This window comes from Alternaria triticimaculans (genome assembly GCF_023758025.1).
Source record: "Alternaria triticimaculans strain BMP 0046 chromosome Unknown scaffold_15, whole genome shotgun sequence".
Classification (NCBI taxonomy): domain Eukaryota; kingdom Fungi; phylum Ascomycota; class Dothideomycetes; order Pleosporales; family Pleosporaceae; genus Alternaria; species Alternaria triticimaculans.
Window position 1 is genome coordinate 432,775 of NW_026055972.1, and position 24,799 is coordinate 457,573.

The following is a 24,799-nucleotide window of genomic DNA, read 5'->3' on the forward strand; positions in this document are numbered from 1 at the left end:
GGTAAGAGAAGAGATGATGTGGCTGATCTAGTAGTGATGCTGGTCAGACGTTGTCGAAGCAAGGTTCGTTCGGAGAGTGAGGCATGCCCCGAGTACTTGGAAGTGAGAAGAGCTTCACGTACAAAAGTCCTCCAGAAGAACTCACAGAGGGGATACAACGCGGTAGAACGAACGAAAAGGTAACGTATTAAACCCAATATGCTAAAAAACATCGCTGCTATCTGCAGACACGCTTCCATCAATATGGCAGCCCGAACGGCATACCAGCCCATATGTTGTCATGTGAACCAGCTCCAAAAACCAACTTCTCAAAGTGAAGCCTCAAAAGCTTTAAAAACCTAACAAAGTATGAACGGAAATCATACACAAGATAAAGAAGCGCAGCAAACAAAGCGAACGCCTGGTCCACCTCCGTGATCTTAGAAGACATGTGTGGCATAAAGCCGCATCTCGGTCCCTCGACATACATGCATGAAAGTGAGCAGAAGTAGAGGCCGTAAAGCCCTGCGATGGCGAGTGCGTAGATTGATGCAACGGCCCACCAGGTTACAGTACCCAGGCTAGGTAGTTGCGGAGCGATAGCGTAACTGTATCCAAGACACCAAGAGGTAGTTATCCCTATCATTCCCGTTGACCATACCAAGGGGCCTGGCCATCCATTTTTAACACCTCTATTATTCAACACCATATCAATGATTTGTACGATCGAAGGAAGGACGAGGCCCGTCATTATGATCAAGTTTCGCCTTCGGCATGATGTGATTGCCTCCGTGGAAGTATATTCGTGTATCGACGACAGGCGGACAAACAGCTGTGTCCCCGAATGTAGCATACCAACATTTAAAGTTGCTAGTGCTGCCTGTAGTTGGTGCAATTGATTCCAGAGTGATGTCTCTTGTTGATCGAGGACTACTGTAGTATAGGCGAGTTTAATTTCGGCTTTTTTAAGTTGGATCGTAAGATCTGTCGTGGTAGGAATTGTGTAATAGTCCCATAGTCCAGGGAACGATCCTGTCATATTACTGAGTTCGACTTCGGCTCCCAGTATTTGATGTGTGATATTCTTCGTTTCTGGAATTGTGTCCACTTCCCATACTCTATGATTGTCCGAATCCGATGGCCAGTGCCTCTGAAAGATCAATGTATCATTCCCGTTTGTAAAACTTATGAAGTGATCTCGATCTAACTTCTTCTTCTTGAAAGCCAGTTCATCAAACTTTCGTCCCAAGAACAGAAATCGGGAAGAATCCAGGGCTGCCCAATTCATGTATAGCGCGTACGCGATGACGTGGAAGTTGTGCGTGTAGTCCTCGAGCAGGTTCGGCGCCCAAGATGCTACAAGGCTGATGCACCAAGCTGCCCATCCTCCTGGACCATAGAAACCGCTAACCTCAAAATTAGAAGGTCCGTATTCAGTTCCATTTCCGGAAAAGGCAATGCTGGTCATGGCGATGAAACATGCAGGCGCGTGCTATTGAGCAAAAGCCGGGAGATGACAACGATAACAGTAGAACGAGACGCAATTACGTGACGTCGCGTGAAGACTACACGGAGGATAACGGCAGTCAAAAAGAGAGATACAGTGGCATGTATTCAGCAAAAGTCGAGCGAGGATGGCGACAGATGTATGGATCGATGATGCTCGTGGCGCGCCTCACTGCCTCACTGTCAGCTCGACTGCGGAGGGGCTGAGCAACCCCGCCTCATGCATCTGGAAGGCAGCAACGACCAAGCCACTTCCTGCACGTGAAAGCGACATGGTTGCATCATTGGAGATATGTCAGTGGTGGAGCGTCTTGTAGCTACCTGGGTACCTTGACCGGTCGTCGTTTTCATGGAATACTTTTGGTACTGGAGGTATCTTTGCTACGCAATCAGCACAACGCCACCATCATCGCAATCAGCACAACGCCACCATCATCGCCTCGTTACTCCTCTTTGCTCACAGAGCGAACTTCGACATAAGTCGAATTACTGATCATTATGCCGCAGGATATTTCCACTCTCCCGAGAGAACTCTCGGTGTTGGAGCGTAATCTCCATGACTTCACATTGTAGCCACACGAAGAAAGCGAGGCGGGCAAACGTGGCTGATCTCGAAAACTGGCTTGCTCTTTGCACAGCCGTTTTCCGTTCGTGATCGCGGTTTCGTAGACTTCGAGAGGGTTTGACATCTTGCGAAAGTTACGGTGCAGTCTACAGATGATAAAGCCTGGAAGGCGATGGTCAAGACGACATACCTACATGAGGTAGGAACTATCGAGAAGCTCTTCATGGATGATACACGTGACTTCTCTGCTCTGTCCACATTATCTTCTTTCCGTTCTCCCTCGCATGAATCATTAAGCAGAAATCCAAATCTTGAGTGGTAACACTCGTAGCTCTTCGAGCTACTAATCCCCCCCCCCTCGCATGAATACCAGAGTAACGAAATCATCAAGAGGTGAAATACAATTTCTGCTTAACACTCACATAGATGTAGCAGATAGTCCTACACCTCGAAACACACCAGCTCTTCCACCACTGCCAATGACCCAATGTTAAGCTTTGCACTCAGCGTGTGCCTCCACCCCCCATTGAATAATCAACCCAAAAACGCATGTGAGTTCATGGTTTCCACGTCTGACTAAAAGACACATGTTCAAGTTCACAACCCGACTCTTGCCCAGAAAGCTGAGCGTAAACACGTACAGCAGCAAATTTCGTATCCTCCAACTTCTTAAACCCAATCTTCACTGCCTCTGCCCGCATTATCCTCGCCCATACATTCGGATAAAACCTGATATCGCGACTATATCCAACAGGTGTCTGGTGCAGACAGAGACTCTTGTCTAAAGTTGCACTGTTGGCTCCCTCTCGCTCATCAATCCTGGCCTCCAACTCAGTGACAAACCTGACGGCGACATCAAGGGGCACGCGAAGGATATCAAGGCCAGTGGCATCGGGTCTTTCGATGGGCAGAGCGAAGGGCTTGAGAGGATCTAGAGAAATGTGGATATCGGTGCTGGTACGATTTCCTCCGGTGAGAATGACCAGCACAGTCTGCGTGCTCGCTACTTCGCGTAGACTAACGAAGCCATCTGTTCCTCCTTTAGCTCTTGAGTCACGGCGGTCGCATATGAGAATAACGGCAGGAAGAAGCGGATGCATCGAATAGTTATCCATATCCAACGAGATACGCCGTGCTTGAGCACAAAGCGATGAATGTGCCTTCAAAATATTTGGTAGTCTTGATGGACCCGTACCCGCAACCCTCACGGGCGCAGCGAAAAAATGGCCAAACTCGATATTTAGCTTAACATAACTTCGACGCCATTCTTCGTATATAGCCGCAAAGACACCACCAGACATGCAAGACTTCTCGGGGGCATGCGGAGCCCCTGTCTGCGCTGACTGGAGCCAATAAAATGCCGTGGGCTTGTTGCAAAGTTCCTTTGCTATTTCGCCTACCGTGCCTTCGACGTCACGAAGATCTACACGATAGCGGTCAATCGAGGTCCAAATCACTTTTTGCATCCAGCGGAATTGTGCTTCTCTTTGGAAGTGCCAGGAGCGTTTTAGGTCGGCGAGGATGAGCGATTCTGCTAGCGATTCGAAGATGATTGCGGGATTGCGCCATGGATATGGACTGTCCGCCCATAGATTGTTCGTGGACATTGTTCTTGGACTGCAGAAGATGTTGAAGAAGATGGCGCTTTTTTGTGCGTTCAAGAGGAACTCAAAAGAGATAATGCTCTCCGACAAATTGAGCGAGCGCTAGTTCTTCATTTTGGTACGCCAGGTCTGGCAACCTGGAAGCGTACCATGGTTCTCTAAGAGGTCGGGATTTGTACGTTTGCGGGATTCGACAGTAAGAAAGGGACGCTCTGTGTTCGTGAGCCACCTGCTTGATACTCAGTGCTGACATGGAAGTCAAAACGAGCTTACACTTAATGCACAAGGCGGGTCAGTAAAAAACGGATTTTTTTCTAATTGCTTCGTCACAGGTTACAAGTGCAGGGTAAAGCACTTATTATTGCTTAAAACACAGGATTTATAACAGGATAGCAGCATACTCTAACGAGTGAAAGCTTAAGACTCTGAAAAAAAAAAAGGCGGGTCAGTAGCTGACTGGGCCTGCCCTTGTTGATGAGGAAGACGCATGAGAGATGAGAAACAAGGATAGAGTGGTAAGAGCGTGTGTGTATTGACAATCCAACCAACTCATCGCTTTACTACTACAATCCAAAAGCTACCACATGAGTAGCCAAAGCCAGCCGCAATCCAATTTGAACGCGCTTCAACGCACATCGGGCCATTCTATCCAATAAAACGCCAGCAACAGGAGTATTCGTGTGCTTAATCATTCGTGACTCCACCCAGAAAGCAAGCAAAAATAAACGTAACAATGCTCGCTTCCAGAACGCCAGGTAGTATGGGCCATAACAGATCAGGCCGCTCAAAGATATGTTTCGCTGCCACCCATGCAGTCCATGGAGAAAGTCCCCACAGCGGTGCGTTCGATCCATAATGATCCTTCGCAATGACATGGATCCAGCCCGGACAAAGATAGAAAAAAGGAAAAGGTGAGCGATAGGGTATAGTGAAAAGACGCAATCTTCCTCTCAGATTCGTCAAAACAATGGAGAGTAGAGTAACACAAAAGAAAAATGATTTCCAGCTCATCTAGCGGGGTCCACGCGGCCTCACACCAGCTTCCGTCGCGCTCCTCACTCTGATAGCAGGACGCCGTATCTCTGGTGTATCAGCCATCGCGGCATCATAGCTCGGAACCGGTGGACTTCTTTCGCCAGACTGCTGCTGGTTCTGTAGAAGCGGTGCTCGCTCGTCCCAGTATCCGTTCCTTTCGTGGTCGGCCGTGTTGCGCAGGTTGGGCGAGCCAACAGGACTACTGTATTCGGGAGGGAGTTCGCCAGGTGACAGAAGTCCAAGACCTTGACGTTGGTCTACGGGGATTGTAGTTGTCGCGTGATCGTCATGGCTCGCCCCTTCACCGACATCTTCGTTAGAGTCGACCAGACTAAGGGCGGCTAATGAGATGTCGGTTGGACTGCGTTGCGGACCGGGGCTCGTTGGTACTTGGCGTCCGAGACGCATTTGCTGGCTGCTGGAACGGCCGTGGCCAAAACCGGCTTGGATGTAGCTTCCGCCCATGCCTTCTCTTATGCCTTCGCGACCGGAGTCGAGGAGTATGGATCCTTGTTCGCTGCCGTAGGGGGGTGGGGGTGCGAGACTGCCGGTTTGGGGAGCTAGACCCCATTTCTTGACGTTGGCTTCGATGAAGACGAAGCCCATTTGGCCGAAGTTGACGTGAACTTGGCATGGGCCGTTTGCGCCTACGGTGGGGAAAAGGTTTTGTGTCTTGAGTCCGTGGGCGACGTCGTCGAGTTTCTTTCCATTTCGCGTGAAGAAGATTGTTCCTGTTCGAGGTCTGTATCCAACACCAATGACATCTCCTTGCACGTAAGATGGGCCGTAAGCGGAGGGTTGGAAGGGCTGGTTGTATCGGCGGTTTCCGTTGGACATGTACGATATCGAGGCTTTGTGGTATCCTGATAAATGTTAGTAAAAGAGTGAAAGGTAGGACGTCGTCTTAGACATACCTGGTAGTCTGAACAACGGGTACGGCTTCGTTGTGACGCCAATCGCAATGCTAGTGTTCTCGGGCTTCTCGTAGACCTTGGCTTCCCAGTAGTAGACTTCGTTTTGCTTCGGGATCGGGAGGTTGCTCTGGACGCTGCACTCCGAATCAAAGAACTCAATTTCCGTGCGGCCTTCGACAAAGCAGTTGGCAATCTCTAGTTCGGGCTCAAATTCCCAGGCGGACACTCCCTTCTCTTGTATAGCTAAGAACTGCGATAGTGATATGTCGGTTTGAACGGACTCGGGCGGGTTGGCTTGCACAAAAGCTGTGGAGGTTAGCTGGTGCTCTCCCTGCACAATAACCTGCCTGGCATACCTTTCGCTCTCATGTACTCCGTTCTTTGCAGGTCGTCCATATCCTCTAGCGCCTCGGCCTCCTCCTTGGCAAACTGTTGCTCGTCGTCATATTCACCAGGCCGCGTTATCCGGTCGAGGAAGATGCGTCCTGTGTTGGTGTAGCGGAAGTAGTAAACAATGGCGGCAATGATAAGACATACGCCCGCAGCGCCCAGCACGGAGAATATGCCTATCATGATGCCCTTGGCCGTCGAGCCGAGAGTGTTGTTGTATCTCGATATCCGCACGTCATCGAGCTGTGAGGCCGGTTGTCCGGTAAGGATGGTGGCATGCGCAAAGGGCGCATTGCCGGTCGGGTAGTAGGATCTGGACAGAGTCGTGTGCGGCGAGCCCGCTTGCAGCGGTTCTTGAGGCAACATAGCGAGCTGCTATGGGGGTTGCGACTCGGTGAGGGCGGGTGCGATGGGCGCAGCAGCGCTCGTTCCGGGATGAAGTCGTCCAGTGGAGTCGCTGGACGGATCAGTGGGGGCCGGTAACGACTCGTTGACGTGCCGCGGCGGATGGCTGGCAGAGCTGGCGACAGGGCAGCGACGCGATGGGGCGTGGTGAAGGTGCGAATTGCCGTCGGTAGCAGTGCGCCGTCGTGGGTGAGGGTGAAGGAAAGGCGTCGAAGTGTGATGATGGATTGGCGTGATTGTGAGATCGGCGTGAGACGTCAAGTGCCTGACGCAGCTTGGCTTGGAATCGCGCGGCGCTTTGCCACCTCCGCCTGCACACGACACTCTGAGCCCCCGGTCCTGGATTCTGCCGATCTACCCGTCACGTTACAGATTCGCCGCGAAACACCACACTTGGGAAAATCAATACTTTCGTAGGCTTCAACGGCGTCCCTTAGCATTGCGCTGGCTCCCATCGCCCTCTAGAAGCGGTAATCTCGACCATGGTAGTCGTCGCGCAGCGATCCAGACCGAAAAACCAACTCAGACTTGCATGGCCACGACATCATGCGTGCACTACTCTTCTAGAAGGCTGCGCGCCTTCCTACGACACAACAGACATTGCTAGACTTGCATCATCCTCGGTTCTGGTTCCTCGCAAAAAGTAGACATATCGCTACTCCAGACATGCCAGAATAGACAGTCCAAAATTAGCCCTTAGACGCGATTGCTTTTGCTCAAGCGCGGGGAAATGCTTTCTGAGGCACTTGATCCGCTGGCGAACCCATGTCGTACAGTCCTGAAACACCAACATAGCAGAGCCGCCTTCAAAGGCGCTTCAGCAACTAGTGTCTGTGCCTGATATGGGTAAGCCCTATCAATATCTCGTTACTGCATACATAATGAGGAGAGGCTCTTCCGAGCTCGCTTCGTTGACCTGAATTCAGCAACATGCTTGCTCATTCTCTATCATCGCGCAAGGGGACTCTTTGAGTTGCCGACGACTCAATACCCTGTCTGACATCATGGAGTGCTCAATGGCCGATTGCACTGGAATTACGTCCCGCGCTTCCATTACACACAGCCTGGGCATCAGTCTTGCGTTGTTCTACGGATAGGAAGCCGACCCGCTCGCCATTGACGTCAATGATGTCAAAGCTCATACACTGAGTAATCGATAGCCGCTCCAATACGTTAACGAGGAAGAAGCAAAGGTAGCCATGAGTTGTCGAATAAGGCGTATGATACATGACTTGATAGCTTGAATGATGCAGTTGGAAGATTGATGACAGACCATGCTCTCTCAAGGGAGGCGTAAATTCAGTGATGACTTCGTGCATGACCCAAAGGAGAGGAGTCAGTATTGACTATTGTCAGATGACATCGACCAACAGTACATTCGCGATGACGTTTGTTCGGAATAGTGTAACTTCAGACTGCATCAAGTCGCACGCGAATCCGGTAGTAGACAACTGTCCGTGGGGGTATTCATGGACGTGATATACTGACTTCATAGACGGCCCATGCGGACGCAGCTCATCGACATAGGCTGCAAGTAGTTCAAGTCTGATACGAGCCCTCGTCCTTTGTCATCGACTGAAGATGGTGAGGTCCTAGCGATGCGTTTTTCTTGGACCAGGTGTATTGCTTTCGCCCTGCTGGCAGCCATGAGGCAGTCGCTCATGTGTAATTGGAAGGAGGCTCAATTGTACTATCATCATAGCACAAGAACTCAATATGTCCATGTCATGGTACACGCGAATCACGCAAGCACCCAAGTGAGCAATGGATGCTATCCGGAATCAGTTCTGTACCTTGCTTACAGTGGGTCATTGACCATCACAATGTGACTTCCGTTGTCGGCGCCTTCTGGCTCTTGACGACTGGCTAGTGTTGTCGACCTCTTACTGACACATGGGCTGTGCTGTACCTTGAGCGTGGAGTAATGTATTTCGAAGACGGGTAGTGTATTGCGTGACTGAGAGAAATGACTGAGCCTTGACGTTCTTGATGTTTTTGAGACTTCCTCACGGGGTCTCCGGAAGTGAGGTTGAGGAGTAAGGGTCATTGAGCTAGGAAAGTGAGACAACCTTGGAACAGGACCTCGGGAAGGAGCGATGGCGATGCACGTGATTTCCCTGAAGCACTCACATGACTTTTTAGGTGCTGCCCGGACGTCAATTCTCGACTGACGCGATACCGGACGGCGTTATTGAAGCAGGAGCACGATGCAGGTGCTGCGGTACGACGTGTGCTAAGAGCACCGACTTGTACAACAGACGGCTGATGACAGGTGCTGTTTTCGACTACCGCGCAATATCGACCATTGACATACCGTGTGAATGATGAGGCGCGATGAAGGCGACTTTGTTTGTTGGCGTGGAAGAGCTGGGGAATGTCTTGCACGCGTCTCGCAGTCACGTCGCCCTTTTCTACCGAGCCCGCCCGACTTGGGCGGTCGCAAGCAGGCACATCACCCCAGCAGACGCGCACTCACTGAGATTACGACCGCGCCCGCTTTATACCGCCCCTGAAGCTCACCGTCTCGGCCTTGGTAAAGGCTGACTGCGCTCGCATCCTCGACTGAGTCGCACGGCAGCTGCTCCTTCCTAGCTCACCGCCCGCTGCGCATAATTGGGTCGCAAGCAGAACCCACTGCACGTTACGGGCTCCCGCGTCATTCTCGAGCAAACTTGTTGCACTACACGCAAAATATTACAGCGAGGAAATAATTTATCGGCCGCTAGAAAAAACATGTTCGTCGCCTTGTAGCCCGCCCTATTGTCTGTTTCGCGTGAAAGGTTGGTGAGCACTGCCCCTCATTGTTCATTCGCCCATGGCTTTCCCCATCAGAGCTAACCATGAAGCGTACCAGCAGAACAAGCTTAAGTCGCCAGGGTCTACTCTTTTTTCCGCCTGCTTCACCTCCGCAGCGCAGCCCTGCTTTTCCGCACATACCCAATTCGAGGGTGCTACTAGACTCTCGCACACACCTTCCCCGCACTGCGAAGTAATCCACCGCAAATATGGCGTGGCAACCCCAAGAGGAGCCCCTGCGACAGCTGGCGCAGTGTCTGAGGGACTCGCTGAGCGGCCATGATCAGAATGCGCGCAAGAATGCCGGAGAGGTTCGTTTGTCCCTGCTATGAATTGCATTGCTGTAATGTGCTGACCGCGGCGACCACACAGATGCTCAAGTCGGCCCAAACTTCACCTGATATCGACAAGTACCTCGCCTACATCTTCTCCAGCAGCCAGCCCCCGTCCGTCGTGAACATGGACGCCTCACAATACTTCCAGACGCGCGCTGCCGCTGCCGTTATGCTCAAGAACGACATCAAGACCGGCTACAAATCGATGCCCGACTCCACCAAGGACTACATACGATCAGTGATACTTGCGGGATTGCAAGACTCGACTACGCAAATACGGGGCTACGCGGGAAATGTCATAACGGAGATTGTGCGCCAGGGCTCTATTATGGGCTGGCCCCAGATTCTCTCAGAGCTGGTCGGCATGGTCAGCAACGCCGACGGCAGTGTCTCGACACAGGCGCAAGAAGGCGCCATGGGCGCGCTGCTCAAGATCTGTGAGGACAACAGGAAGGCTCTGGACCGGGACTACCAAGGACAAAAGCCCCTCAACTTCCTCTTTCCCCAGCTGCTCGAACTCACAACAAGCCCCCAGGCCCGAGTACGCGCCGACGCATTGGCCGCTATCAACGTATTCGTCCCAGAGAAGCCCCAGGCCGTCGTCGCGAACATCGACATGCTCATGCAGCAGCTTTTCAAACTAGCCACTGACCCCAGCGAAGACGTGCGGAAACACGTCTGCCGAACCTTCGTCCACATAGCCGACATCGCTCCTCAAATGATAATACCACATATGGAGGGTCTGGTCGAATTCATGGTCGCACAGCAGCGCACTGAGAACAATGCAGACCTGGCTTTGGACGCGGCCGAGTTCTGGCTGTGTGCCAGTGAGGATGAGAAGATGAGGGACCACCTTGGACCATATCTGGCCAAGATAATACCTGTATTGCTATCCAGCATGGTGTATAGCGAGGATGAGATTCTCCGTCTAGAGGGTGAAGAGGAAGACTATGAGCAGGAGGATCGAGAGCAAGACATCAAACCTCAGTTTGCGTCAAGCAAGGCCGCGCGACTTACCACAAACGCGAACGGCGAGACGGTGCCAGGCTCGAATGGAGCCGGATTACCCACAGGCGATGACGATGGTCTCAGCGACGGCGAGATTGACGACTTTGACGACGATGACGAGTTCGGCGACCCCGAGGAGATGTGGAACCTTCGAAAGTGCTCCGCTGCGGCCCTTGATGTCCTCGCATCCGTCTTCCACGAGGCCGTATTCCAGGCGACTCTTCCATACCTCACAGACAACCTTAACCACGCTGAATGGCCCAACCGGGAGTCCGCAGTTCTGGCTCTTGGCGCTATTGCGGATGGCTGCATGGAAGTTGTGGAGCCGCATCTTCCCATGCTCACTCCATTCCTCCTGACACTACTGAACGACCCGAAGCCTGTTGTGCGCCAAATCACATGCTGGACTCTCGGTCGCTACTCGGGATGGGCTGCGCATCTTGACGGGGCTGGCAAGAAGCAGTTCTTCGAACCAATGATGGAGGGCATTCTGGTGAAGATGCTCGATACCAACAAGCGCGTCCAGGAAGCTGCGGCGTCAGCCTTTGCAAATCTCGAGGAGAAGGCCAACGTTGAGCTAACCCTATACTGTCCTGTCATTGTCAAGCAATTCGTACAGTGCTTTGCTATGTACAAGGACCGGAACATGTTCATCCTTTACGACTGCGTTCAGACACTGGCCGAACACGTCGGACCTGCACTGGCAGACGACTCGCTCGTCCAGACACTTATGCCCGCGCTCATTCAACGATGGAACAAAGTGTCAGACCAATCAAGAGAAATGTTCCCATTGCTGGAGTGCCTCTCATATGTTGCCACGGCTCTCGGACCCAAATTCGCGCCATACGCAGCTGGCATATTCGCCAGGTGCATGAAGATCATCCACCGCAACCTCGAAGAAGGTCAAATGGCGGCTGAGATTCAAGGTTTCGAGCCTCCGGACAAAGACTTTTTGGTAACAAGCCTTGACTTGCTCAGCGCCATCATCCAAGCCCTCAACTCCCAGGACAGCGCGACACTAGTCACACAAGCACCAAACTTCTTCAACCTACTAGTTGTCTGCATGCGGGACCCAAACAACGACGTGCGACAGTCTGCATACGCACTTCTCGGAGACTGCGCCATCTACGTCTTCCAACAACTCCAGCCCCATCTGCGAGACGTATTGACCACCCTCATCACACAGTTAGACGTTTCGCGGATAGATTCTAACAGTCTCGACACTGGATACTCAGTCATTAACAACGCCTGCTGGTCCGTAGGCGAGATTGCCATGTGCCACAAAGAAGGCATGGAGCCCTATGTTGAGCAGTTGCTCCAGAAGCTGGGTAACATCCTCTTCGACGAGCGCGTCCCCGAGTCTCTAAACGAGAACGCAGCCATTGCTCTCGGTCGTCTAGGTCTTGGTAGCGCGCCCTTACTCGCCCCCCATCTCGCTCAAATTGCCCCTCCTTTCCTCCGCGCCATCAGGAAAGTGCAATGGACGGATGAGAAGTGCCACGCACTCACTGGGTTCATGTTGATTGTGCTAGCCAACCCTGGAGCCATGGAGCAATCTCTTCTGGAGTTCTTCAGCGATATGTCTCAGGCTGATCGGAATGTTGTTCGCGGACCTACGGCTGGTCGACAGGTGCAGGAGACGTTCCAGAAGGTGAGATTATATTCACACTTGACCATGCGGAGTACATTCAGCTAACACCGTTATCAGGTCATCCAACAATACAAAGGCATGATCGGCAACTTCGACGCCTTCCTCGGAGGCCTGCCCTCTGAGCAGCAGGCTCGCTTCCGCGAGTTATACTCCGTCTGAGTTCAAACAAATACCGTATCAGCTTCCGATATCATCATTTCCCACATGTGTGTGCGTGCTACCGCGGGCGTTGAATAAGGGGACAAAGGGCATGTCTGGTCTGGATCTCAGCGCTTAGAGGAAGAGGTGGAAACATCGGAAATACCAGATAAGAAGAGGAAATGGGACTAGTGATAGCATTTTCGGCAGGCAAATAGGGGCGGTGGCAGGGTGATATCTATATAGAACATGTGTGTTTTTATCTTCTTTCTTCTAGCGAGCGCAGCGGTTTTCAGTTGTTTATGCGACGAATGAAGAGGCGATGATATGCACGCACGTACGTACGAAACATTTCAAAGGCGTTTTGTTTTGAGCGAATGTAGGTAGTATAGTAGGTAGTCTTAGTTTAGCTTAGTATTAGTTCAAGTTCTCCGTTTCTCTTCCCAGGTACAACAGCGCGTCTGTCGACTTCATGTTCGTTCGTATGCTGACGCAGCATCCTCTTCAGCACATACATCAGTGTTGTTGCTAGTGCTCAACCACGTTGTACACAGCGTTTGCTAACGAGTCTGCGCGCTCTCATCACCTATCTCTACGGCAAAAAGCAGTGGAGCGAGGAGCTCAATCACTCTACTTCTAGCTTCTGCTCGACTGCAGCCACGTCGCCTCCACCGCTCAACCAGTTTCTACTCCGTCCTCACTTACTACCACAGCCCAACGCATAACGAGCAGCAAAAAAGATTGCCAAAAAGGAGGTTCAAATGGTAAAAACATACAACAGCGGGGATTCGCTAGTGGTCACCCACCTAACTACTAATCCGCCGGTACACTGCTTGTATATGGCTGAGCGGACGGGAAGCCTAATTCTCAGTGTCCTATGGTCGTATGTGAAGGATTGGGGATCTTGATGGCTTATCAAGTAAGAAAACAAATGGGGGGAGGTGTGGGATGTGGGCTGGACTGGGTATGCGTAGGATGGGAGATGGAGTGGTGGCTTTATGGCTTAGCGATAGAGTATAAATGTAGATTATGTGGTAATTCCGAAGTAGTGCGGCTGTGTCGAGGCTGACTTTGGCGCTCGCACCTGCCCAAGTGGTGTCACCCGCGTGGTTTGGGATAGCGCTAGGTCAGGGTAGTAGCTGCAACATCGCACAGCATGGCACCACTCCAACACTGCACAGGTCAGCCTCACGTTCGGCGCGCAATTATTCGGGAGTTCCTGGTACATGGAAAACGCTCGAGCATTGGTTTATCACGAGGGCGCCGTAACTTTGGGCTATCCGACGGGAAGGCACTATCATGTCCGGTGAAAGACTTAGTTGAGCTGATTCGATGGCAGATGGATATGGCGGGGTAAGATGACGGGTGAGCTGAAGGTGACTTCAGCCCCTCAGCTGACCTATTCAGCTGCCTTGGCTTGACGGCATATTATAAAGAGACCATCCACTATCTCATGACTGTGCTTATCAAGTACAGCCCCTGCGGAAGAAAGAGACCTCAACGCATAATCTGGAAACTTTCACTGTGACCCCGTCTTCGCGGCTTTAGAACCCCAGGAACGACACACCACCGAACGAAGTCAGTATGTCGGAGAAGGAACCAATAACTGTAAAGCCGACTCTGTTTCCCAAAGGAACTTGTAGCTCCTGCCAGAAGATCACACTGCATAATCTCTTGGAAACAGACATCTACAAAAAGGAGGATTTGGTGGTCGATTATGGTCGATACAGGCATAACAGTTGCCCCATGTGCAAACTAGTCTTCAACTCCATCGATCCTGAAAGTAAGTTGACCGGAAAGATTAGTCTTCGGCTGAGGGTCGAGGACCCCAATGCGGGAAGCGACATGTATACTGGGAGACGAATCCACGAAGTTCGCGTTTCAAGCTACGCAAATGGAGGCAGTAGAATCAAAGGGAAGCTCCGCATATATGCAAAACCAGGTACGTAACTCACTCCCTCTGTCACTGAGCGTTCACCTCTGATCTTGATCCTGGAAGCTTCATACGCGGCCGATTTCGTACCGTATTGGCGAGCACCATCATCCAATCTCTCGGATGTTACGTTCAAGAATATTCGTCGGCGAATCGAGAACTGCAACGAAACACACACACGTTGTAAGAGCCTTTCCGCCCAAATTCCAGAACTGACGCCGCGATACTTGCCTACCAGAGTTATTGATGTTGGCTCTGATATCCGACAGCCGCATCTTCATATTACCCAAAAACAGCAAAGCAATCGGTATGTCGCGTTGAGCCATTGCTGGGGTAACGTGCCACAAGTCAGAACGTTGAAAGCGAACATCCGAAAACATCAAGAAGCAATTGTCTTTGAAAATCTGTCAAAGACTTTCCAGGATGCCATACGCTTCACAAGACGGCTGGGTATCGAATACATCTGGATCGATTCGTTGTGCATCGTGCAAGACCACGAACTTGACTGGCTAGACGAATCGGAGAAGATGGGTAGCATTTACACGAATGCCTACATCACCATAGCTGCAACTTCGGCGACGGATGGGAACGGTGGACTGGACAGCGTCCGTCCTATAAGCGATTATTGGGTCAAATTTCCCTGCGATGCTACCGATGAAAGCAAAGGACACGTTTGGTTCACAGATGCGTCGTGGAGCTCTCAAAGCGACCTTAACGACGCACCGCTCAACTTACGTGGCTGGGTACTACAAGAGAAGATACTTTCGCGTCGGATTATTCACTTCGCCTCTTCGCAAGTATACTGGGAATGCAAGGCAGGCATCTTTGGGGAAGAATGCGAAGCTCCGATTCGTTTACCCGCTGATGCAACCCTGAAACCGTCACTATTCTGGGCCGCCGTTTCCCGCGTCGGCAACACACTCGTCGAACCTGCGAATGGGATTCGCTTTTCAGCCAAGCCAAAACCACGGCTCCTTGGATTCTACGAAAGCTGGAGAACCTTTGTTTGCTACTACAGTACCAGAACGCTAACCAGAAAGAGTGATCGTTTGATAGCTCTGATGGGTATCATCCGAGTCATTGGGAAACAGACAGGGCTTCTTTGTATCGATGGCCACTGGGTCGATGGTTCACGGCAGTTCGTGCAAGAACTAATGTGGTTTCCCAAAAATCAGAGAACGCTATCGGTACTCGGTGACGACAGGCGATCTGAGCTGTGTTCCTCATGGTCTTGGGCATCTGTAGAAGGTCCGATAGGGTATCGATTCTACGCGGAACGCCATCTTGAAACCTGGGGATTCTACGGTCTGAAGGATTGCGATCTTCATCTCAAGGTAATTGGAGATGAAGTTCATGTCCCCTGGTCATGTCACCCTTTAATGGTTTCGGGATTGCTGATAACGTTCGACAAACGCGAATTAGAAGATGACTATAGGAGTAAGGGAAGACGAGCCTTTGCAGTAAAGGCGAATATACAGGACCGTGTCGACGGGTATGTTTGCTTCGACCGCGAGGATAATGAGCCAGAGGCGTTTCAATTTACTCCTGTTTACATCTTTCAAGAGAAAGTCGAATGCCTTGCTTTGGTTCAGTGGAGAGGACCCGAGAGCACGGAGCGATGCTTTGAGCGTATAGGCACGGGATATTTCGAGTTGTTTAGACGGAACGGTTCTGATAACGGTTTCAAAAAAGTGTTTGGAACATGCGAAAGGGAAACGTACTATATATTCTGATCTTGGATTAGATCAAAGCACTCGTATCACTCAGATCCAATTCCTTTTAAGCCGACCGATGTGTAAGTGTGCCTATAGCCTTCCAAGCGCAATGGCACCTAACTAGGCAAGTTGTTTTTGTGCATACATGGGAATGAGCACAGATACTCGCAAGAGACAACGTTGCACGTTGTTTCTAAAAAAAAGGTTTAAACATTTTACAAACTACATTAACGTCAAGCCACCTATTTTGCACATCTCTATCTCAATGTAGGCTGTAGACCTACATAGATTTCGACTTAGATAAGGTAGTTACCTCGGAACCCTCGCTCACACGCTACCGTCATCATACGGACTAGGAGTCTCATAGTCCTTCCTCTCACTTGTGAACCTGGTCCAATAAACCACAAACATCGGCCGACAAATGATCGTCAAAACATCTTCTTTGCTGATCGGCTCTTCCGGCGCGAACTCTCCAATAGAATGAGCCAAGATCGGTCGAACTTCCTCTTTACACCACTTCGCCAGCGCCTCCATCTGTAGTGGAAGTAGTGGCTTTCTGTCCTTACGCACGATAATCGCGCTTCCCACGTCAAGTTGCCACGGCATGGAACACAATCCCCAGCCCATAGATCCGGTACTGAAATCGAATTCGGCGTTGAGATCCAGACACTGGTGCAGGAAGGTCGCGTTCTGGTTGTTTGTAGGGCTGCTGTGTTCGAATAGCTCGTCTTCGCTTTTGTTGGCCCACTTCGGATCTGGCGGGCAGCGACGCGTTAAGATGGGCAGACCAATGCGGTCGGCGATGTCGGAGGTGTCGTGCTTGGTGAAGATGGGATCGGTGATTGGGAGTTCGATGGCTTCGAAGGGTGGTCTCTTTAGCATCTTCACATCGCCCAAACAGTTGATCCTTACGCCCTTCACACGAGCCACATTGGCTTGGGCCTTGGGCGGTGTGTACCCGTGTGAGAGGAAGTAGTCAGTGATATGTCTGAAGTCGACCATATCAAAGTGCCTGCAAGTTGGTGGGTCCATGCCTCTTCCCACCTTCGCATAAGCGACGATGGGACCGCGCCAGTCGGTATACGTCCCTGGTTGGGTGGACGTGATTGAGGCAACGCTCTTGTTTGGCCGAGAGCCATCTATCGAGAATGTATCGCGATATGTGACGAAGATAGTGTCCGAAAGCGGTATGTTCAGTCTCGAATTGTGTTGGATAGGCGTATGACTTGCGGAGACATCGTCTCCGATGATCGCCTTGGTCATGGGAATCTGGTAATTCTCTTCGTCATCCTCTTCGTATTCGTAATCTAAACCGTCGTCCTCATCTTCATCGTCGTCCTTTTCGAGCCACTTGCAGAGAAGCCAGATGAATCTGGGTTTCGCCTCATCGGCATTAAACAAGACTGCACGGTAATGGTCGACACTCGGCCGGCTGGAGATGGCAAATGTGGCGAATGAGGGACAAAGTAACTTGTGAGTGCTCCAGTCAGCTTTCTGACATGTCTTGGAGCAGTAGGAGGTACATTTGCATCGTGCGCAATAGTTCGAGTTCTGTTTGTTGCACAATGTGCACGATTGCGTGACTGGAGGGCTGGCCATGTTGGCTTATCGACATAAATTTGTGGGAGGGCGGGTTGGTTCATATATCAGCAGACGATCTCATGTTGCTACCGCTATCGGAAGACTGTGCGGGGTTTATGCGCAGGATGTCGCACAGCATTTCTCTCGTCGAATAGTGAGTAAACGCATAGCAATGCATGCGTCTGCATGCCGCGCGTCTACGGCATGCCTCGTGTATCTTCCATGGTCTCAAGTTACTGGACTTTCAATCTGACCCTTGTTCAGAGACTCACATCGACTCTGAATTGCTTAATCGAGAGTCTCCGTGATATCTAGCTAGGCAGCATGATCTTACACGCATTCTACTGAGCTCCTTTCCTGACCAGTCTTGATCAAAGCAACCACGGCTCAAACCGGAGATACCCAGCCATATCCGGGTTCTCCTCTCTCTGTTCATCTGTTTGCCCGTTCTCAAACTCCGAATAGTAACCACATCTTCCTGTCGCACACGTCCAGAACCCCAAGTTGGGTATAGTCAACGCGTCAGCTCCTGCCTTATCCTGGCGACTGGCTATTCCGCAGTGACACTTTGGATTATCACTGCTCATGCCGCGGTCATCATCCCATGTTATCCACCCTGTGTAGTGATCCCCTAAACCTTGCGTGCCTCTTGTCTTGCAACGAACACATTTGTAGTATGGACGGCCTGCGTTGCCTTTCTGGTTGGTCGCCTTGACAATGTTTCGGAATCTGGGTTGCCAGTTGCAACGGCGGCATCGCGGTCTGGGGTAAAGAGGAAATTCCGGTAGTTGCTCTTCATCCGTGGCTCCTCCAATACGGAGACGTTGGAAGTCTAGGTTGCGTTAGACCCTGTCAATTCAGACACACGTGTGAGTATAGTGATTGCGTACCTAGACTGTTGGGGTCTGCATCGTCATGCGCAACCTCTTGCCTGCGAATCGTTGCCATCGTTCCTTGGGCTTCGAGCGTATTTGGCGAACGAGAAGGATTATAGTTGTGATACGAAGGGATGATTAGGGTAAAGAGAGGCCGCCTTTGTCCAGATTATGCGCCCCGCGCCCAGCTCAGCCTTGTGTAACAAGGACAGCAAACACATTGCGCCTATCATCACCCTTTCGGTAACCGATGCGGCAGAGTTGCATGATACTGCTAGAATCTTCCATGGATTTTGATAAGTGGCTGTGTATCGCTTCCGCGAACAGCACTTACGACTAACTTCGATGGGATTCAAACTGCAATGAGATATATATGGCATAGTCGCTACGGACTCCATCCATCACCGCTAGAGCAGGCACTCACATGTGAGTTAGTTTCCGTCCACATCCAGCAACCCAACCTTCATCGTTCACTGATGACCACAAAGGCACTCCGAGTCTTTACAAGCCCTTCCATCCTGACACAACGTCAAGCGAGCAACAGCTCGCAAAGCCACCAACTGCTTGTTACTCAATTTAGCACTGTGTTGATGCTGGCAGTTTCCAAATTTCTCCAGATAGGAACACCTTCCAAGCAAATAGAACTGGTTGCAGAGCCTGCGACCTTTCATCGCCATGAAGTCTTTGGACGTGTAGCTCAGCGGTGAGTCCACACGTTCGCCAGATTTGTTCAGAAGTACCGTAGCAGCTGTGGTAGGCTGCTTGGCGACAGCGGGGCTCTGCGCTTTGGACGACGAAGATGAAGAAGGCCCTGTTGGAACCTGCGCAGCGACCATTGCGTAGTCTGTCGATGGTGTTCGTGGCGGAGTGGGGAGAGACACCGTTGCGCGCCTCGGGGTGACCACCAGCATTTGACCCCGGAACACGTTGTCGAATGATACGGTGTGGTATCTGTCCTTGATCGCAGCTAACTCGCGGGCGAACGGCGGGCCTTCCAAGAGGGTGATACGGCTTCGTACTGCGTCGTCTTCGTTATATGGGCCCAACAATCGGGCATAGCCATTGTCGGCTGAGCCACCGAAGAGGATTTGCTGACAGTGCATATCTGCTAGATTATGTCGAAACATTGCTTTGAGAGATGAGTGTTTGTGTGTCAAGATTGGGCGATGTATTGCGTACCTTTGATCTTCTCATCCGAACACTCTTTGCCGTTGCCAGCATCAACATAATCACACATGGGATCGCCCATATTGAAACCACGTACGAACTCGTCAAGTGAAGCTAACTGTGGGAGAATCTCAGCGTCTTTGTATGTCTTCGCCAGGCCCTTCATGTTCGCGTAAACACGAATGACCACCTGGATATGGTGGGCCAACGCAGGTGGAGATGATCGAAGTTCTTCCTCAACAGCTTGTTTGAGTAAGCCGGCGGCTCTCTTTCCACCTTCTAGTCCGGCTTTCACAAGGTCATCATTGAACTGAAACCAGGTTAGAGTTGACGGATGGTTGGAGGTAGAAGACTTACCAGCATACAGTCACCATCGATCAAAACGGATGCGAAGGCATGACGAGCCTTCTCGGCTCGCAAAACCTGAATTTGCTTCTCGGCGTCTTCGATACGATCGCGTGTCAACTTGATCACGTCTTTCCGATCACGAAGTTCATACTCGGCTTCTGACAAACGAGCCGAGAGATCGTCCACATAGGCGAACAAGTTCTGCATGGAAAGTAAGTGACTGGAGAAATGTTGAGGGATGGTTTGCCTACCTTGATCAAAACATGCTTCTGATCATCGTTCGCCTGGCAAGTGTCCCACACACCTTGCAAACACTCCAACTGCGCTTGTGGATCTTCCATTATGTGATCTCGAAACGTTGCAGACGCGAAATGGTCTCAATGATGAGACTCCTGCAGCAGAAAGGCTGGGAGAGCGCAGGAATAAATAAGGCTGTCGATGACTGGGCTCACAGGTAAGTGCCTAGAGGCGCAGCACGATGCACGTTACACAACATTCGTCTCGTCGAATATTCTTCGAACGCATAACAATGCAGGCGCCAACGAACCGCTCGTCCAATCGTTCGCATAGGCAGTACATGTGCATCCATCCTCATGTGCTGTACATCCTGGTCACATAGCCCCAGCGGCACGGTCCGGTGTATTGAATGTTGCCTCAGGCATCTTTTTCTGAGAAGAGCGTTGAATTTGAGGATTTGACGTGACTGTAGGCGCTCGATGTCATTGCGCAGTATGGCTTGGCCGGACAGAAGAACTCGTGTATACCAGATACGCCGCCACCAGCGCTTGCAACTAGTTCAGGTTGCGATAGATGCAATATCTCGTCGCAACAATGCGGTAATGAGTGGTATAGATAATCACGTGATCGTCAACCTTTACCACAGCCCAAGCTGAGGCTGATTGTTCCGGGCACTCATGATCTCGCGATTGAATCATAGGAAGATTCTGATGTTGTATGACAGCGCGACATGCGCAATGAAAAGAAGTCTGAAGGTCGGTTCCCCGCTCAGCGCCGCGGGATAGCTAACCATGCAAATGATGTATCTTTGAAGGACCGATAACATCAAGATACTTCTTAAAAGAGTTCGGTCATGTGAGAAGACAAAATAGATGGAAGAGCACATGCGGATCTTGGGATAGCTATAGTGGATGATGGTGCAGGTTATTGGGTAGTGCAAACGCTGATCGGCACCGGTCTAGCCTCGGCGATAGCGTGAGCGGCTGGACGATGATGGGATCACAGCAGTGGAGGAATGAGGCACAGGACACAGCCGCTCAACACTTTCCCCTCAATCTCGGCCTCATAGGGCGCGTACGATTATAAGATCTCTCTGCCCCCATCTGCCATTGTTGGGCATCGATAGCACGCTGAATCATCCGCCCCGCTTCGCCAATCGCGCGCAACACGGTACCACTATCATCACGCCCAACGTCCCGTACCGTCCGCCGTATCGCTTCGCCGCCCCACAAACAGGCTAGCAGGCTATTTATCAGCAAGCGCCCGTCCGAAGTTGGACGAGATGGCCTCGCGCACTTCGACACCTTCGCGGTCGCGTTCCTCCTCCAACAGCAGCAGCTCTTCCGACACCACCATGATAGACGCGCCGCCGCAATCAGCCAGCCGCCCAGCGCGCCTCCGCAACCCTTCGCATGCGCGTAGCGCCGCACTGCCCACGCCTACAGCCTCTCAGATGCCGACCCACGAAGTTCTTCCCGATCCGTGCTTCTCGCTGCTCTTGTCTCTGCCGAGAGAACTCCGCGATCGCGTCTACACATATGCCCTGGTTTCCAACACGCCGTTCCTGTGGCCCGGTGCCGTGTCCCAATCCGCGTACAGCAAACATCGCCATGTCAGCGTGAACCTCCTCCGGACCAACAGGCAGGTTCACGACGAAGCCGTGATTGTCTTGTATGCACAGAACAAGTTTCTATTCACACATCCCAGCGACTGCAACATCTTCCGCGTCGTCACGTCTCCCGCCTCCGCAAACATAACGAGCGTGTACATCCGCATAAAGGACAAGGACCTGCCATTATGGACGGAATATATGGGAAGCGGGAAGGAAGTGAGGAGCCTAAGAGCTGATCTGCCCAAGTTGAAGAGTCTCTGGGTATTCCTTAAATTGGGAATGTGCCCACACTTCATGTCAGGCGTACTGGCTGGGATACAACGCCCAATGCTCGGACCCCAACCAGCGGGACACCTACCGGCGGTTCAGAATGCTGTGGGACATCAGATACACACCCTACAGCAACATGTCCAGAACGCCATAAACCAGGTCATGACTACCGCCGGCGTGCAAATCGTCGGTGGCACAGGCGGCCATGCGCATACTCCTGCCAACGCGAATCAGGTCCCGCCTCCGCCCCCGCCAGCTCCCGCTATGCCGTTTCCGCAATTCATGCAAGGAGCGTTAGGCATGGGCGGCCATGGACAGCAGCACCAACAAGCGATGCCAGCACCGCACGCCCACGGCCAGCACAACCACCCGCCGAACCCCAGTCCGCTAGCACAACATCTCCAAGCCCAACAGGACAATTCCACCGTCCAGGTCATACACCCACCTGCTCAGCAAACACCACCACCTACAACCCCCACAAACAGCACAGACCCCAACAAGCTCTACTCCGGCATGATCCGCTCCAACCGCTTCAAAGTCGTCACATCACTCTGCCTCCAACTCCACGACGTCCTCCACACCAAACCCCCTCCGTCTGCGCTATCCCCCGTATCCTCCACTTCCATCACCCCTACTGAATCGTTCGGCACACGACTACGCCAAATCTCACAACATCGACTAGTCACCCTCGATCGACCCTGGACTGATCCAACTACTGGTGCTAGCGCCACGTCCGGTAACCCCTCCCGCCCCCCCAGCGACCCCAAGTCTTTCCCCAAAACAACGAAAATTGAGACCCTTCCACCGCCGTCCAACCCGGAGATCAAGATTGTGACTATAGTACGACCGGGCAAGAGATTCGTCAAGAGGCTACTTGAGACTTTTCCGGATGAGCTGGAGGTTGATCCCGTGACAAAGGATGCGAGGACGAGGTTTAGGAAGATGCATGGCGTGGATGTTAGTTGGGAGTTTAATGGGTTGAGTGATATGGAGGCGAGCAGCGCGGGAGGGGTTGTGGTTCCTTGGGATGGTGGGTGGTGAGAGGATGTGATTGAAGAGGGGAAGGTCAAGACAAGATTGGTATGGTGGTTTGGACCTCGAGGGGACTATTGAGACGCTGTATTTCGGTCGGGTGTTACAACTTTTCTCATCTCGATAACAAGACCTGGCCTCGTTCATCAGACTTTCATATACCAAAGCCCTAGCAGCGCAATACCCAACCCCTAAGCATAAACATAGCAAAACGGCCCCCCAACCGTACTCATCGCCTCCCTAATCGTCACGTTCCCAACCCCAACCCACTCCCCCAATGTAATAACATCCTCCAACGTCCCAGGCTCCCCCGGATCCCCCACCCCACTCGTCCCACCCGCAATCGCCTCCTTCCTCCCCTCCAAATCCAAATTCTGCCACGTCCAATACACGCGATCAACCATCGCATGATGCGCAAAGAACGCAGGATCCGCAGGCGAATTGATGAAATCGGAACCTGCGTCGCCGCCGATGGTGTTGTGGCCGCCGACATGGGGGCCCATTTTGCCTTGGGCGAATTCCCCGCCGAGCACGGTTTGGAAGGATGTGATGGTGGTGTTATTCCTGATGAGGGCGGCGACGACGGAGTCCCGGGTTTCGGACGCAGATTGGAGCGAGATGTCGCGGGAGAGGCAGCGTGGGTTGTAGCCTAGGCCGTTGGGTTGCGGGTTTGGACGGGGTGGGGGGAGGGAGACGGCGGCGAGGGGGCCGAGGTTGATTTTCCAGCTGAGGGGGGTGTTAGCGATGGGCTTTGTTGGAATGAGGCGAGATGGGAGGGTGTGGCATACTCTTTGAACGGACCGGAGGTTACGCAGCCGCCTCCACTTCCGGGTTGAAGCTGGATGTAGCACATTTCGGTTGAGGGGAAGCAGACTGAAGTTCTGTTCGCGATGTATGCGCCGTCGCCTGACATGCTGGTATCGCTGCCGTCGAAGAAGGGGGAAGCTTTGGGGTTGTCTGCCCAGTGGCCCCTGATGGTTGGCATGGAAGTCAGTTTGGGTCTCGCGGGTTCTACGAGACAGGTACGTACCAATTGTAGTAAGGCTGGTATCCTTTATAACCGCATTCATTCCTCAGCATTTGTTCAAAAGCCCACGTATAGTATCGGTGCCATGTCAAGAAATTGGCCGTTCCGTGAATCGTGAACGCTTGCAGGATGTGGGTAACCACAAGGTCATCGTATCGACTCCTTGCACCTGATGCGATGGCCGCGGGTGTCTTTGCAGGTAATCTTGCTAGACATTTCACGGCTTGAATGTAGCTGCGTCTTTCCTGTTTACTTAAGGCCGACCTAGGATGTGTGAGTTGGAGCAAAACAGGATGATGTACACTTCGCTCACCAGTCTCGACGAACAGCTACGTTGTCTAGTGTACATTCTCCGGGGCTCGGTAGTGGGTTTTCGGAGTAGTAAGCCTGCATTCGGTGCAGGCCTTCGGCAGCCAGATCGTCTACTTCATTAGGCTTGTCTTTGTTCTTTGCACTGATCGTGCTGGCCAATGCCGCTACCAAGACATTGGGAAGCTTCATGAAGTCGAAAGATGGATATGTCTGGTGATTGACTGAATAAAAGGGGTACGACCGCTGACCTTGCGCCTGGAAGCTTCAAGAGGCCATACGAATGAATAGAGTACCAGCTCAGATACCCTGCGTACGCGAGAAGGCGGATTCATGTTGCTGTCTTGTACTTGAGGAACTACTACCA

General features: G+C 51.9%; 5 protein-coding genes across 5 annotated transcripts; 2 read left to right on the forward strand and 3 right to left on the reverse strand.

Moving 5' to 3' along the window:
- Positions 1 to 4,665: 4,665 nt before the first annotated feature.
- SSH4 (Rsp5p-dependent ubiquitination, sorting of cargo proteins at the multivesicular body) lies at positions 4,666 to 6,359 on the reverse strand (the record flags this gene model as incomplete). Its single annotated transcript, XM_049369155.1, has 3 exons — positions 4,666 to 5,552; positions 5,604 to 5,909; positions 5,960 to 6,359. 3 exons carry the CDS (start codon positions 6,357 to 6,359, stop codon positions 4,666 to 4,668), a joined length of 1,593 nt encoding a protein of 530 aa, XP_049219222.1.
- Positions 6,360 to 9,403: 3,044 nt separating this feature from the next.
- J4E78_008556 (uncharacterized protein) lies at positions 9,404 to 12,347 on the forward strand (the record flags this gene model as incomplete). Its single annotated transcript, XM_049369156.1, has 3 exons — positions 9,404 to 9,505; positions 9,567 to 12,188; positions 12,246 to 12,347. The coding sequence occupies 3 exons, from the start codon at positions 9,404 to 9,406 to the stop codon at positions 12,345 to 12,347; spliced, it is 2,826 nt and encodes a 941-aa protein (XP_049219223.1).
- Positions 12,348 to 16,301: 3,954 nt separating this feature from the next.
- On the reverse strand, positions 16,302 to 20,152 carry J4E78_008557 (uncharacterized protein; the record flags this gene model as incomplete). Its single annotated transcript, XM_049369157.1, has 5 exons — positions 16,302 to 17,406; positions 18,272 to 18,387; positions 19,252 to 19,559; positions 19,610 to 19,907; positions 19,955 to 20,152. 5 exons carry the CDS (start codon positions 20,150 to 20,152, stop codon positions 16,302 to 16,304), a joined length of 2,025 nt encoding a protein of 674 aa, XP_049219224.1.
- A 1,483-nt stretch (positions 20,153 to 21,635) lies between these two features.
- Positions 21,636 to 23,105, forward strand: J4E78_008558 (uncharacterized protein; the record flags this gene model as incomplete). The annotated part of the gene is made up of 1 exon (XM_049369158.1): positions 21,636 to 23,105. One exon carries the CDS (start codon positions 21,636 to 21,638, stop codon positions 23,103 to 23,105), a length of 1,470 nt encoding a protein of 489 aa, XP_049219225.1.
- A 182-nt stretch (positions 23,106 to 23,287) lies between these two features.
- On the reverse strand, positions 23,288 to 24,624 carry J4E78_008559 (uncharacterized protein; the record flags this gene model as incomplete). Its single annotated transcript, XM_049369159.1, has 4 exons — positions 23,288 to 23,822; positions 23,885 to 24,067; positions 24,127 to 24,387; positions 24,437 to 24,624. The coding sequence occupies 4 exons, from the start codon at positions 24,622 to 24,624 to the stop codon at positions 23,288 to 23,290; spliced, it is 1,167 nt and encodes a 388-aa protein (XP_049219226.1).
- Positions 24,625 to 24,799: the final 175 nt, after the last annotated feature.